This window comes from Apus apus, chromosome 3 (assembly GCF_020740795.1).
Source record: "Apus apus isolate bApuApu2 chromosome 3, bApuApu2.pri.cur, whole genome shotgun sequence".
NCBI lineage: Eukaryota > Metazoa > Chordata > Aves > Apodiformes > Apodidae > Apus > Apus apus.
In genome coordinates this window covers 6177493-6190908 of record NC_067284.1, presented here as the reverse complement: position 1 = coordinate 6190908, position 13416 = coordinate 6177493, and the positions used below count along the sequence as shown (strand labels likewise).

Below are 13416 nucleotides of genomic sequence, written 5' to 3'. Positions count from 1 at the left end.
CAGGGCACAAGCAGTGAACAACTGATCTTGAGTAAGTGTCAGTATTCAGGCTTGAGTTATTAATTTGAACAGAATTTATTTAGGGCTGTTAACCCTTAGCATCTGCAATCCCTAAGAAATTATTTTGGTTTGTTTGGTTCTTTGTAAGTCTGACACTATCAAAAAACTCAACAGAAATTCTATTGGAAGATCAGTGTTTACATTATCATAGCTGACCCAAGTTGAAAGATGAAGCAAGAAAGAAAAAAATAAGTGTTAAATATTCAGATGTACTGAGTACTAGTGATAGGTTTCTGTGGGGAAAGAATTTATCTGTCATTCTTAGGTATTTCAATTTTGGAAGGCTTAAACAAATTAGGCTACAAATTTATGTTACTTCTAACTTTGAGGTGTCAACAGAGATAATGAGGTGGGAACGTGGTAAACCCAGATTATTTCACTCTATGTATTTAGAAAAAACACCAGGAAAACAAGAAAAAACCCACCCAAAAACCATTCTCACAAAGATCTTTGCAAATGTATTCACTTTTTAATGGGGTGGAGTTCTTCTAAAAATTGTTTAAAATAGCTGGTGAAAAGATGACTCATGTATTTGATAGAATTTTAAAATTTCAATAGAAATAAATAAATAAAACCCTGAACAATTATTAATAATAACAATAATAATAAAGAAGCAAGCAAGGAAAACAATTGGATGGGGTTTTTTTAAGGGTTCAAGATCTTGTGTAACAAATTCTCTAGTACACTTATTTTGAATATTGACAATCTAGGCCTGTTTTTCCCTGTGTGTTTCTTTCTGGTGGTCAATACTGATAAAGTTCAGAGTTTCTGCAGTGTAACTGGAAAGGAATAATGGGAAACTTTGCCAGTCCTGAAATTATGAGGTTTTGCAGTAGTCCAAGCCAGAGAAAAGAGAAACCCAGTGTCTTCCCATTCTGTCACTGACTTGCAGTGTGATCTTAGTCTTGTTGCTCAATTCTTCCTGCTCCAACCTACTTAATCTGAGTAATAATGAGACATACGTAAAGTCTAAATATCATGATACATGTTGATAACAGCACTGGTAACACCGGGAGCCTCTTTCCTGCCTGAGCGAGGACCTGATTCTGTGTGAAGTATTATTGGCTGAGGAGAGCATTGAGGGTTCCACGTCTGGACAGAAATGTAACCCAGGCAACAAGGGAAAAGACTCTGCATCACTGTGATTGAGGAGAAATTATTGCATGAGGATATTACACAATCTATGTGCAATGTTAGGACAGTTCTGGGTACTGGAATGTCACACCCCTTTTCTTCCCCCGCATTCTTTTCTCTCATTTCAGAAAGATACCTTTGAGTCATATATTTTTACGTTTGCCTTGTTCTGTGTTTGTTTTCTGGACACAAAACACTGGCAAGTGACAGCGCTAATGCAGCCAGTGTCAGAAGAAGAGGGTCGGAACCACGAGTCACTGCTTGCACAGATGTTTGCTCACCCGACCTCGCACACTTCCCACCCTTCGCCTGCCGGCAGCGCTACCCCGCCTCGCCTTCCCGGAGACCGCCAAGATCACTTGGTGACTCCCGTGGAGATCCCCGCCATTCCCTTCTCTCCTGCAGGACCCCACAGAGCTCAGCTTGCCGCCACCTTGTCCCACTCAGCAACCCACTCACTCCTCCCCAGCTGCCTTTACCTCCCGAGGTGGCACGAAGCGCTTTGCGGTAGCGGAGCGTTTGTGTCGGTTGTTTTTTTTTTTTACGAGAGTTAGGATTAATTCTCTCCATTCATTCGAGGAGAATTTTCATTCTCTCCTTTACAGCCTTAGGTAAATGAACTGACTAATGAATTTTCTGTTGGCCAGGGAAGTGTGCTGCAAGTAATTAAGGGATGTGCGGCGGGGCCGATTAAGCTGCAAGTCACAGCGGCCAGAGCCCAATCACGGCGAGCCCGCCGCGGTCTGTGCTGCCTGCGCTGGGCTCTACAATGGGATCATTGACTATTTATTTACTTCGCACAACAACTCTGCTGTTTACTTAATTATAGGAGCTTTTCAGCTGACAACCCCCACCCGCCTCAGCCCCGTCTCTTCGACGCTCTTCGAGCTCCCCCCGCCTCCGACAGCCAGGGCTCCCTAGTTGCTTGCGTTGATGAAGTGGGGGCAACGCCCGGACGTCCTTTGTGGGGTGCGGGCAGCTCTCCCCCGCAGACCCGGGAAAGGGAATTTTCCGTGAGGGAAAGGAGGGGGGCCGGGGGTTTTCCCGTCAAACTGCACAGAGCGTCTGCCTGGAGATCAGATCTCGGGAAGGCTGCGGAGTGGGGGTGAGGCGTGAGGGTGGGAGGAGGCGGCGGGGAAACCCCGCAGCGCTTCAAGGCACGTCCGAGCAGCGAAACGAAATCGAGAGAAGGGGAAAACAGGCAGGTGTCTGTGGCGCTGCGGGGACAAGAGGGGCTGGGCGATGGGGGAAAACACTGGCAATCCTGCAAGAGGCGGGGGGCTGCATTTCACACCCGAGGTCATTAGGGAGGCCTTGACCCTATTATCAGAGCCTCCCTCCCTCGGTGTTGCAGCGGGGTGGGCCGGGAGAGGGGCAGAGGTGGTGATGGCCGCACGGGGCGCGCTCGCTTTGCCTTCCCCACGCCTCGCTAACCCTCCTGCAAGGTCTCTCTCCACCCCCGGACCTCCTTCCAGTCTGCATAGGGTGGGGAAAAAAGTGCCGGAGCTCAGTCCCCGCCAAGGGAAGGAGGTGGGACTGGAGATCTTCAGCACGAGGAAGAAGTCGAGAAGCAGCCGAAGGCACCCGCACCTTTCCTAGCTCCCCGCCAGGCTGCGGGAGCCAGTGCTTCTCTCAGCCCCTCTCCCACGGGGCTCAAGGGAACGGGCAGAGGTGGCTGAGCACCCCTTGGCAGGCGGCAGGGTCCAGCACCCCCCACCCCATCCACCCCCGCCCCTCCATGTTTACAAAACGGTCTCGGGGATCCCGATTAGGAGCTCGGACTTTTCCCACCGTGAAAACTCGCCGCCCAGCGAGCTCGGGCCCTTCGAGCGGCGGCAGGGGGGAGCGAGCTGAGAGCGCTTCTGATTTTCCGGCCGTCCGTGAAGCCCTGAGGCTGCCGGTGGCTGGAGGTGCGGGCGGGCAGCGGCGGGGGCTGTGGCCCGGGAGGCTGCTGGGCTTGGCTTTGCGGGAGCCAGGAGCAGCGGCGGGGAAGGAAAAGGGATTCTGCTCCTTTAAAGGGCGCTGTGCAGCGCTCCCGCTGGGAGGCGGATCTCCCTCCTCCCTTCCCTCCCTCCTTCCCACCTCCCTCGCTCGCCCGCCACCGTCAGTGGTGCCCGGACGCCGGCTGCACCGCAGCCCGAGCAGTCCCCGGCGTCCTGCCACCGCCCTTCCTCCCCCCGCCTCCGCCTTCCTCTCCCTCCCCGCTTCCCCGCCCGCAGCTCAAGGTAGGAGGGTGCCCGGGGTCTCCGGCCGCCACGGCCGGAGGGGTTGCATGCAAGTGAGGGGCGGCGGGGGAGGGTGGCGGCGGGGGATGCTCCGGAGCCGGTTGTGCTGAGAGCTGCACTCCGAGATGTCTCTTGGCCAGGTGGCTGCGGGCAAAGGCGTGCGCTGAGTTGGTGGATTCGAGCACCTGCTCCTGCCGCCCGGGTCTGTTCCTCCTGTGGAGCAGGCAAACCTGTCGCCTTCCTCTCTTCCTCCCTCCTTTTCTCCGCTCCGTCAGAGCCGCCGCTGTCCCCAGGCTGGAGGTGGAGGGGTGAGAAGCGGGGGCGTGGGGCAGGGCAGCGCAACCCACGGTGCCCCGCGCCGGGCTCCCGCAGTAGCCCGCAGCTGCCCCCGCAGCCGGAGCGGTGCTCCTGGGCCGGGCTCAGGGCGGCCGAGCCGGCAGCCATGAGGATGTGGCCCCCACTCTCTTGAGGAAGTGGGGGTGAGAAACGGGCTCTAACTTCCATGGAGTTGTGGGTGGACAACAATCTCTACTTCCGTGAGGTCTTCTACCGGCCCTCTACCCGATCCCCACCGTAAGGGGGCAGCCAGCCCCCCTTTCGGCTTGTGGACAGTCCTGTCATGTATTTCTGAACAAATTCAGCATTCTTTGCGTGAGCATCCATCTCTAGCCCAGCCAGGGCTCTGACACTCTCTGTGTAAAGCAAGAGGCATTCCTGCCCACAGAGTGGAGAGGCGTGATTGCAGGAGCCGCGCGTGCAATGAAAAGGAATGAATACATTAACGTGAAAACCTCTCTTCATGTTTTCCTTAGAAACTTTTGGGGGAGCAGAGCATGGAAAACATCCTCCTTCTCCTCCCAAAATCTCTCACAACTCTCCCAACCCCAAAGCAAACTGAAGGGGCGAAAGGCTGATCTGTAGACAATGTCATAAATGTTTGTTTTTGCTGCCTCAAAGCTGCTAGGAAAGTGCATTGCTCTGATATTCAAAAGTGCCTGAACAAGTCTATTGCATATTCAGTTCGTTAATTAGAATACACGTCTTTCCACTAGCTAACAATTAATTACCGTCTTAAAATGTCATTAATCATTGACGCGGCAGAAACCTGGTTGTAAATCTGGACTGACAGAGGAGAACCTATGGTTTATATAGCTGGGAATGAAGTGTAAGTGGGCTGCAATGTGTTTTAAAATTATAATATCAACATTCATGTTCAAATTTTGGCAAACATTTAAAAAGGGAGGACGGTGTTACTGCTCTGTCAGCAAAGATGCACTACTTGTTTCTAGAGATCTGGAGAGGCTGGTCAGGTGTTGCAGTAAACTGTGGCTTCCCCACATCAGACTGCAACAGCAGGAGGACTCTGGTGGCATATGAATCTGAAACATTTGCAAGCATTTGCTGAAAAACTGTCCTAGAAAGAAGGGGGCCGTATGTTATAGACATACTGAATTTATATCAGTTGTTGTTGCTAGAGAACAAAACAGTAGATTGATATAAAATTCTTATAATCTATTCTTAGAGACATAGCTATGACTGTAAAATTGAAGTAGTTTCATTTTTAAAGTAATATGGGAAAACTATACATTCCAGTAGGTGGCAGTTAGCCGTAACTGGGTTAACTTTTATTATGATAACATCACATAAAAATAAGATCTGAATGAAGAAATGTCTGGTAAGATAAGGTAATCAGAATCACATATCTCCTCTTTCCAAATGAAACATAATGTACTTAAGATCACCGTTTATACCTGACACATACTTAAAAATTTAGTAGGCTTTTGTTGCCCAGAAAAGATTTGAAGGCCTCAGATTGTCTATTCTTCTTTACCTGTCAATAGCTGGAATACTGTTTTTCTTATCAGCTTCCCTTGAATATTGTCCTTGTGTATTAAAGATGTGTTACCACCATGACTATGACAGATGACCAAAATGCAAAACAAATTGTGGATTTCCCAGTTGCTGATCACTGAAGTGTGCAAGGCAGTTTCATAAAGGTTTTAATCTGAAAAGAACTATGTGACAGTGGTGACAAGCCCCCAGAACACAAGAACAGCTTATCCGGTGTAACATTTTAGGAGGCATTTCCAAACTTTGAACTGTACTTCTCAGGGGGAAGGAAAAATGAAAGGCATTAGGAACACTTACCTGCTTTCATATTGAAATCATTTTGGACGGGAGACTAAAGTCTCTTTCAAAAGGTTACCATTCCTTTTCCCTCCCCCAACGAAGAAGAAATTAAGCTAAAATCAAATTCACAGAAAAGGAGTCCAGGGTGGAGGCTTTAGTCTAAAAATGATGTATTGTCTACAAGTGATCTCCAGTCACCAAATATTTAGTGAGTTCTGAACATCTGATGTCTTGCAAGATTAACTTTTTTTTATAAGAAACTGATCGTCTTCAGCGAATAATTCTGGATTAATTTTCCTTCAGGGTGGGAGCTTGGCTTTGAGAGAAGGGGGAAGGATGTTAACGCAGAGCGTCAGGCGACGCCTGACAGCAGATGAAGAGGAGAGCGGCGCTCCTTATGAACCCGTACCATGCCATAAAATAGCCGGCCAGCTGAGATACCCGAGGGTATCATCCGTGTCTTTAAAGAGGCCGATAAGCTGTTAATTGCCTTCCCGCGCTGGGAAATGGCTGGCGAGGGAGCCGCCCGGCGCGTGTCCCCGGGCGCGGCGGGTGGCGGGGGCGCGGCGGGAGCGCTCTCCGTGGTGCTGAAGGCGCCTCCCGCTCCTCCCCTCCCGCGCCCGGCGCTGTCCGCGGTGCGGCGGCCGCAGCCGCCCCTGGCGGGATGTTGGCAGCGGGGAGATGGAACCTGGCCGTGGAACCAGGGGCTGCAGTGTGACCCGCTGGGGATTCAGTAGTGAAAGGAGTGAATCACAAGTTGGTTGACTTCTTCTGTGAACGCCTCGGTGAGTTAGGAGCTCTGTTGCGCTCAGATGACAGGTAGCTGTGTTTTTGTGTCTTTGGAACAGACCTTAGGAAATCAATGGTGTCACTTTGCCCAGAGTTTATGTCTGTTTAATGTATGCATGTATACTGTGTTAAAGCTGACCGTTAGTTATAGTTTAAAAGCTGCTCACCAAAACTATATTAAATTAGAAAAAAAAAAACAACAAACAAACAACCCACACAATAGTTTAGACAGGAAGCTGCATCTGAGTATTCACAATTACCAAAATACCTAAAGATGCCTACCGTCCTTTATTTCAGCAACACTGGGGGAAAGAGGAGGGAGACAAAGAACATTCTAACTATTCACATGGGTTGGTTTTATTTCTTCTGGGTCTGAGATAAAATAGGAAGAATAGAAGAGAATAAACGAAAAAGAAAATACAAGAAAAAGCATCTCTGCCTTTTTACTGAGAGACATTCTAAGTGTGAACTGAAGGAGTCGCTAGATATCCTTGCTTTTAACACTAGATGTTCTTTTAAAAGTGCTCCAATAGTCAAATCGTCTGATTGAATTCCCTGCTAGACTGCAGAACTAGCCATTCATGATACTTACTTTGACACTGCAGTTATGCCTCCATCTTAAGGAGAAAAAAAAAAAAAAAAAAATCAATGATGTTTAATAATCCCCTAGCAGAATGTCCAGTTCTTTTCATGAACATTTTACTGTGCTTTAAGTAAATGTGTTCAGGGGAAAGAAGCAAACCATCATGATAAAAAGTTCCTGTGAATTCCTAACACTCTTAGGGATACAGAGCACCAAAAATACAGGTTATAATTTAAATGCTGATGTTGCTTATTTACATGTCTGGAACACAGAGATGTTATTTAAGAACAAACTGTAACTCACCTCTGCCATGATCTGTTCTGTCAGATTCCACAGAGTGTTCTCATCAGCTTGGTCTCATCAGCTTTTGTTTCTGTAAAGTCAGAGTTATTCTGTGCTCATCTGTATGTATCTGTGGGGGAAGTCTCTCAGTGATATATATTTTTTTTTTTTAGTAATAAAAGGCAGGGACAAAGTTAAAGGACACGAAAGATACCTGTAGGCAGAATATAGAATAAAATTAATTCATTTTCCTGGTGGGGAAGTTGGGAATTATCATTTAATATTTGTAATAAAGCTTAAGTAGGTTCAGCAAAAGCTTCCTTTAGATTGCAGGCTGACAGTATTTTAATGGATACAGGTGCACAACTAATCATATTACCATATTACCATATTACTAGCTGAAGTAGTCCATACACTGAGTTTCTCTTTTTAGGAACACCTTGCCAATTAAACAGAAGTTTGTAGCTGTATCTGCAGATACAAACTCAGTATCCCATTCTAAAACTGTGAAGTGCTATTGTTGTCGCTGAGGACTGCAAAATGACAAACTACATCTATCTCTCAGCACAAGGAGGAACAGCTGTATTTCCATAAACTAGAGTGAAAGAAAAGCAGACTGCAAAAAAAGATAGTGGCAGAATAAAGTGCAAACCATAAACTGGTACATCCCCAAGTTACTGTCTTTAAAGCAACATTGCAATTTCAAGCAAGTTGAGTGAAACAGGTCTGTGCATTCAACAAGGCTGTTCTAGGGCTGCCGATTCCTGTTTACCCTGCAAAAGCAGGCTGGTGCTCCGTGACCACCAGTTCCTAAGGAGAGTCAGAGTACAAGTACAAGCCACTGCATTTACCTTATTTCATGCATTAACGTGAGTAGCAGCTAATGTAAATATATATTTTTTTCCCCCTAAACTTTACTTTAATAATCTGCATTATTTTCTTGTCAACCTCCTCTTTCACAACTCTAAAGCTAAGTGATTTCGACCCAGACAGCCAGCTATTCAAATGCATGAATTGATTTTTACACAACAGATTCCCTTCTCCCCTATAACCCCCTCCCCCGCCCTCTGCAGACCCTTATAGCTATTGTTCAGAACAACTGAAATACTAATAACACTTAGAAGCATGTAAATAAACCCGAGCTTCCTCCCCACACCCCCAGCCCCCCCCTTCCCCGACAATGTTGGATGATCAGATCGGTTGCATAATAGATATTGGGAAGGCTGTCTGGCAGGCAGCCTTAAGAAGAGCAGAGCTATCTCAATTTCTCTCACTTAATCTTGGCTGGGCGTCAGAAGCTGTGCAGCAGTGCAGTAGAATGGGAGCTCGGCAAAAGCTTCGCCAGTGAAACGGCTGGTGCTCATTGCCGCTCGCTATGTGGCGATACCTCAGCGATTTCTCCAGCTGGATTACCTATTGATTTTCCTCCTTTCTTGCCTCCCAGGTTTACTCGGCTGGACACTGTGTGTGTTTGGATTTCTCAAGGATTCTCCCCCGACTAACATGGATGTCCCACCATTCCTTGCAATTGAAGGTTGCTCCTTGGCGCAGTGAATGAAGAACATGCGGGGATTGCTAATGGGTTTTGGAAGCGTAGACTCTCTCCTCTCTCTGTGACCATGCCGTGATCGTGTCTGAGGGCCATCAGTTTGCGTATCCTCATTCTCACCCTACCGGGAAACCTGACGGCTTAGAAGGGGGAAGTAAGACAGCGCGTGTGTATATAGAAACATCATGAAGATTATTTCCCCTATTCTAACTAATCCAGTCTTCAGATGCACCCTTAGACTTCTTCTTTGCTTACTGTGGATTGGATATTCTCAAGGAACCACACATGTATTAAGATTTGGTAAGATTTCCCGACACTTGTTTTCATTGTGGATTTAAGCCTGAACGCGATACGCGTAGGACTGACTCAGAAGGGAGTGCTGGGGGAGAGCTGGGACGCGCTACCGGAGTCAGGCACCCAAGTCCCTCTTTATTTTGCATCCGGAGGGATGAATTGCTGTGTGTTTTTTTCTGTCGCTGCAGCTCATTGTAGCCGTAGTAACGGCACGATGATGATGGTAATTATAATAACAATAGAGAGAAAAATGACTGGCAAACGCGTTTCGCCTAGGGCTCTATGCAGCTTGCGTGGCTTCCTCGTAATGTACCTTTCCCCCTCGCCCCCCCCATAGTGGTGGAAAGCATGGCTAATACGCTGCCTGATCGGTTAAAAATCTGTCAACTAGTTGTTAAGTTTCAGCCGCCCGCGTCTGCTCCACCCGAGCCGCTCCCGAGTCGGCGCGATGCTGTGATTTGAGACCTTTGGGATGGTTTCCCGCTAAGCTTCTGCCTGCTTGCTTGACACTTTAGTGGCGTTTAGGGTTAGAGAAGAGATTAATTATATCTCGAGACGCGGTTGTGGAAGAGCCTTTGCGATACGTTTCTATGCCAGGGAAGTCGCGCGAGTTTCCTCCCCCACCTCCAACCCCCCCTAAAAAAAAAAAAAAAAAAAAAAAAGAAAGAAAAAGAAAAAAGAGAGAAGTTACATAGACCAGAATGAAATGTCAAGGAGAGCAGAGTGGTTTCACAGTTTAAGCAATCTCCCAGCTGGACCATGAAACTGACCTTATCAGCTCTGCCTGCGTACGAGCTCATGTGTACGTGGGTGTAAGAAAGTGAGGGAGAAATTTCAGCCTCTGAGACCACTATAGAAGTTCCGCAGTAAGGAAGGGCAGGACCGAAAGGAAAGTTACCCGCAGGTCAGAGCGGGGGCTGCGCGGCCCCGAGAGGAGGGCACTCCGGGGAGAGCCACGGCAGGAGCCCCGCGCACTCCGCGCCGGCGGGACAGCGCGGGAGGAGTGGGGAGAGGCGGAGGGGGCCCAAAAGTTGCTTCCCCAAGACAAGCGGCATCTTCTGTGCCTGCCAACAGCACGGCTGGAGGGGGAGGAAGGAAGCGCGGATCTCCCGCAATCGCAGTGGCCGCGATAAACTGTAGAGCCGCTACATCCACTTCTGTGGGGCACTGAAAGCTCTTGTCTTCTCTTGGGAGTAGTGCCTTGGTTTTGTATTTAATTTTATTTAAATTCCCTTCCGCACACACTTTTATGTGGAGGGAAATGTGGGTAATGATTAAAAAGTCAGCAGGCTGTTGGCGATCTCGTGTGCTGAATTCCTAGTAGTACTTATTTTCTGCTTCCATCTGGTCTAAAGGTGGTGCTTAAGGCACAGTGCTCTTAGCAGCCGTCTTCAGGAACGCTTGTTTCTTTGGACGTGGCTAAACGGGTCCGTATATCATTGAGGAGTTAATTTTGCGTTCAGTCTGATCCATCGTCATTGACGTGAAATTAGTGCTAGGGCTGCCTGTAATCTGGCACTGCTCGTCTGTCTGTCCACAAACCGGGGTTCACAACCAATGCCGAGGGTGGGTCTCTAGGAGTCTGAATTACTTTGAAGTGTAGCTATGTAAACAAACACCTTCCAGACCGCTCCATTAGCAAGAGATGAGCTTTCCTCCTTTAGGTGTGCGTTCTCTCGGAATTGTTAGTCCACCCATTGAGACAGCCCCGGAAAGCAGTTGGTAATGATTAGAATAATAAATAAACCCGGTACTGAAGGCTGGTGCAGCGGGGTTCCGGCGCTCAGGAACACAGTCGTGCATGCCTGTATTTTCCTAGGCTAACTTCGCTTCCCAACCGCCTCCCGGTCACACTGTCGGTTTAACGGGTTGTGTTCATCCCATTGTTTGTAGAAACAAAGTATGAGTTCGCTTTGGAATCACCGCAAGCTTTTTCTTTTCTTTCAATGCAGTTGTCGCCAACCCACCTCTGAGCCTTAGAAGTAGGTTGGGAGCCGTTGCTTAGTTTATTTTTGTATGGAAAATGTTAGACGTAAGAGAGCATTAAGCAAGATTTGCGCTGCTCAGCTGGGCCTGTTGCACATCCCTGTCTTAAGGAGTCTGGATTTAGCCTAGTCGAGGTGTGGAGTGACTCTTTCTCTGACCGCGAGGGAACTCCCGTTTCTTCCCCGGAGGCTGAAATCACTGCCTCTGTGTAAGGGCATGGCGGGAGGGGGTAAGGAGCAGGGAGTGAGCTGTGGAACGTCTTTGGTTAGTTCTGAGAGGGGAATTCCTCTCCGCCCCCTCCCGGGTTCCCCTGCTATCTGTCCCTTCGGGATGTCCGTGCAAACAGGAGGACGGGATGCCAGATCCTTCCCGTGGGGTCCTTCCCCTAGGAAAAGCGAGAGCTGAGGAGATTCCTTCCAGAAGCCAGTCTACCAGCCCCCGCTCCTTTTCCTCAGCCAGCAGCGCTATGGCAACAGGGGAGAGCTTGAAGCCTGCCAGAGCTCCAGCCCCCTCATTCCTTCTGTGCAAATTAACCACCATGGGTTTGCATTGTCCTTCCCACGGCTTCTCGCATTGTTGGGACTAGCCAGCATGTCCTTTCTCTCTCTCAAGCTACCTTTTAGCAGCCACACAGGGAAACAGAACCGCTTGGGTTATCTCTCAAAAGCAGGGGGTTATTTTTGCATGAGCCTTATGGAGCAGACACGGGGAAGAGGCTGGTGCGATGGCCTAATTCCCTCCCCAGCGGCGTCTGGATGCCTGCCTGCTGCAGCTGCTGGAGTAAGGCAACGGGGTACTTGGGCATCACACCAGACGCTCTTCCCAAATGACACCTTGCTGCACGGGGCATGCTGCCAGACTCCCTCCCTTGTCCTTTCGGAATAGTTTCTCCCTAAGCGAGCCCAGGAAACACTGAGGGTGAGGCTCGTGCCAGCAGTACTCGGGAGTTTCAAAGGAGAACAGTCCCAAACCATTGCTGCGGATAAAAGGCCAGGTCCCAGCTTGACGAGGGAGAAAAGCAGCAGACTAGTATTTGTCTCTCGGCTGCACTAAGTGTGATGGAAACCTTTTCCTTATCACTTGGCACCCTAGAAAAGCCAAAGTATGTGGCTGCCGGCAGATCCATTCTGTTATCGGGGATCACGTTTCGTAGCTTTGCAACTCACTGCTCTTTTGTAAGAGCAGACCCAGGGCAGCTCTGCCCGCCCCTCCCCCGCCCCGATACCAGCAGGTAGCTCGACAGACCCGATGCAGCCTCCTCGCCACCCCCGGCAGGACAAGGGGCAGGCCTCAGTCTCCGCTTCACCCTCCATTCTGCCTTTCCACCCTTTACTTTCCCCCGTAAAGCTGAATTAACAAGCCATTAGGAGCTGTTAACCATCAGTGACCGTTCACCTGTGTGCTTAGAAACCCGCCAGTCCCCGCCAGTAAGAACCCGGGTAGTTCAACCCCCTCTTATCTATTCCTACACGGGGCATGGATGCCTGCTCTTTGGCATGTGGAGCACTCTAAAAGACCCTTTTTTTGTTTCAATTGCTCGTTTAGGGCCTTGTCTATGCTGCCCTGAACGGTTCATTTCCTATAGCAAAAGTGTGAAAAGGGACCAGTGACTGGAGGTGAAAGCAGTTGGCCATTCCATTTTCTCATTCCCTCCCAGAAAACTCATGATTCATTACTGTGATGAAAGACTAAAGACGTTCACTGCAGGGGGCCGACTGGCCTGGTAAATGTATGCCCACTTTCTAAGGTATTCTGTTTCCTTCAGCACATAGAAGGGCAAAGGGAAGAAGAGGCCCCTGACTGTTATCTCGACCTTTTTTTTTTTGTTGCTTCGGAGTTACCTTCAAGCAGATGAGGAAGGGAACTGGATGTTGTGGGCTACAATGGGAAAGAAGGGAAAGAAGGGTTGGGGAGGGAGGTGTCTTCTTCCAGCTTAAAAGCAAAAGAAAGCAGAGAGAGATAGGAACACTTTTCAAGGAATGAAGGGGGAGTTTTTGAAATCTTATTAGGAACGTTTCCTGTTACTGACTTTTTTTCTTTTTCTTTTCTTCCCTCTGAAACTCCCCCAGACAAGCTCCTACAAAGCCTAGCACTTCCCCTTGTCCTCCGTAAAATAATGACAATAATAGCAAAAAAAGCTATGTATATTAATGTAACCTTTGGGACTGGAGAAAAAACCACTTAACTAAATGTTGTGAACTCTGAAAGGGGCATTACTATACAGTAAAGTCTTCCTCCGTGAAGATTTAGCAAGGGTTTTATCTGACATAATTCTTAGTTGAGCTCCTTTGGCTCAAGCAGATTGAGTTTACCTCCGTTTAATTGTTTTTACGAGATGGAGTGAGGCAAAACCAGAGAAGGCGCTGGCTCATCACCTTCACTGC

The 13416-nt window shown here is 48.6% G+C and overlaps 1 protein-coding gene across 5 annotated transcripts in view; it reads left to right on the top strand.

Annotated features, from left to right (window-relative positions):
- Positions 1 to 3385: 3385 nt before the first annotated feature.
- GRIK2 (glutamate ionotropic receptor kainate type subunit 2) overlaps positions 3386 to 13416 on the top strand; it is a 358302-nt gene continuing 348271 nt past the window's right edge. For 4 of the 5 annotated variants that reach the window (XM_051614111.1, XM_051614109.1, XM_051614114.1 and 1 more), the window contains exon 1: positions 8484 to 9052. In XM_051614111.1, the coding sequence (XP_051470071.1) occupies positions 8938 to 9052 (115 nt within the window). In that variant the 5' untranslated portion in view covers positions 8484 to 8937. Of the gene's footprint in view, positions 3420 to 8483; positions 9053 to 13416 lie in introns of those variants that run through there. The other variant, XM_051614110.1, reaches the window with a different exon arrangement.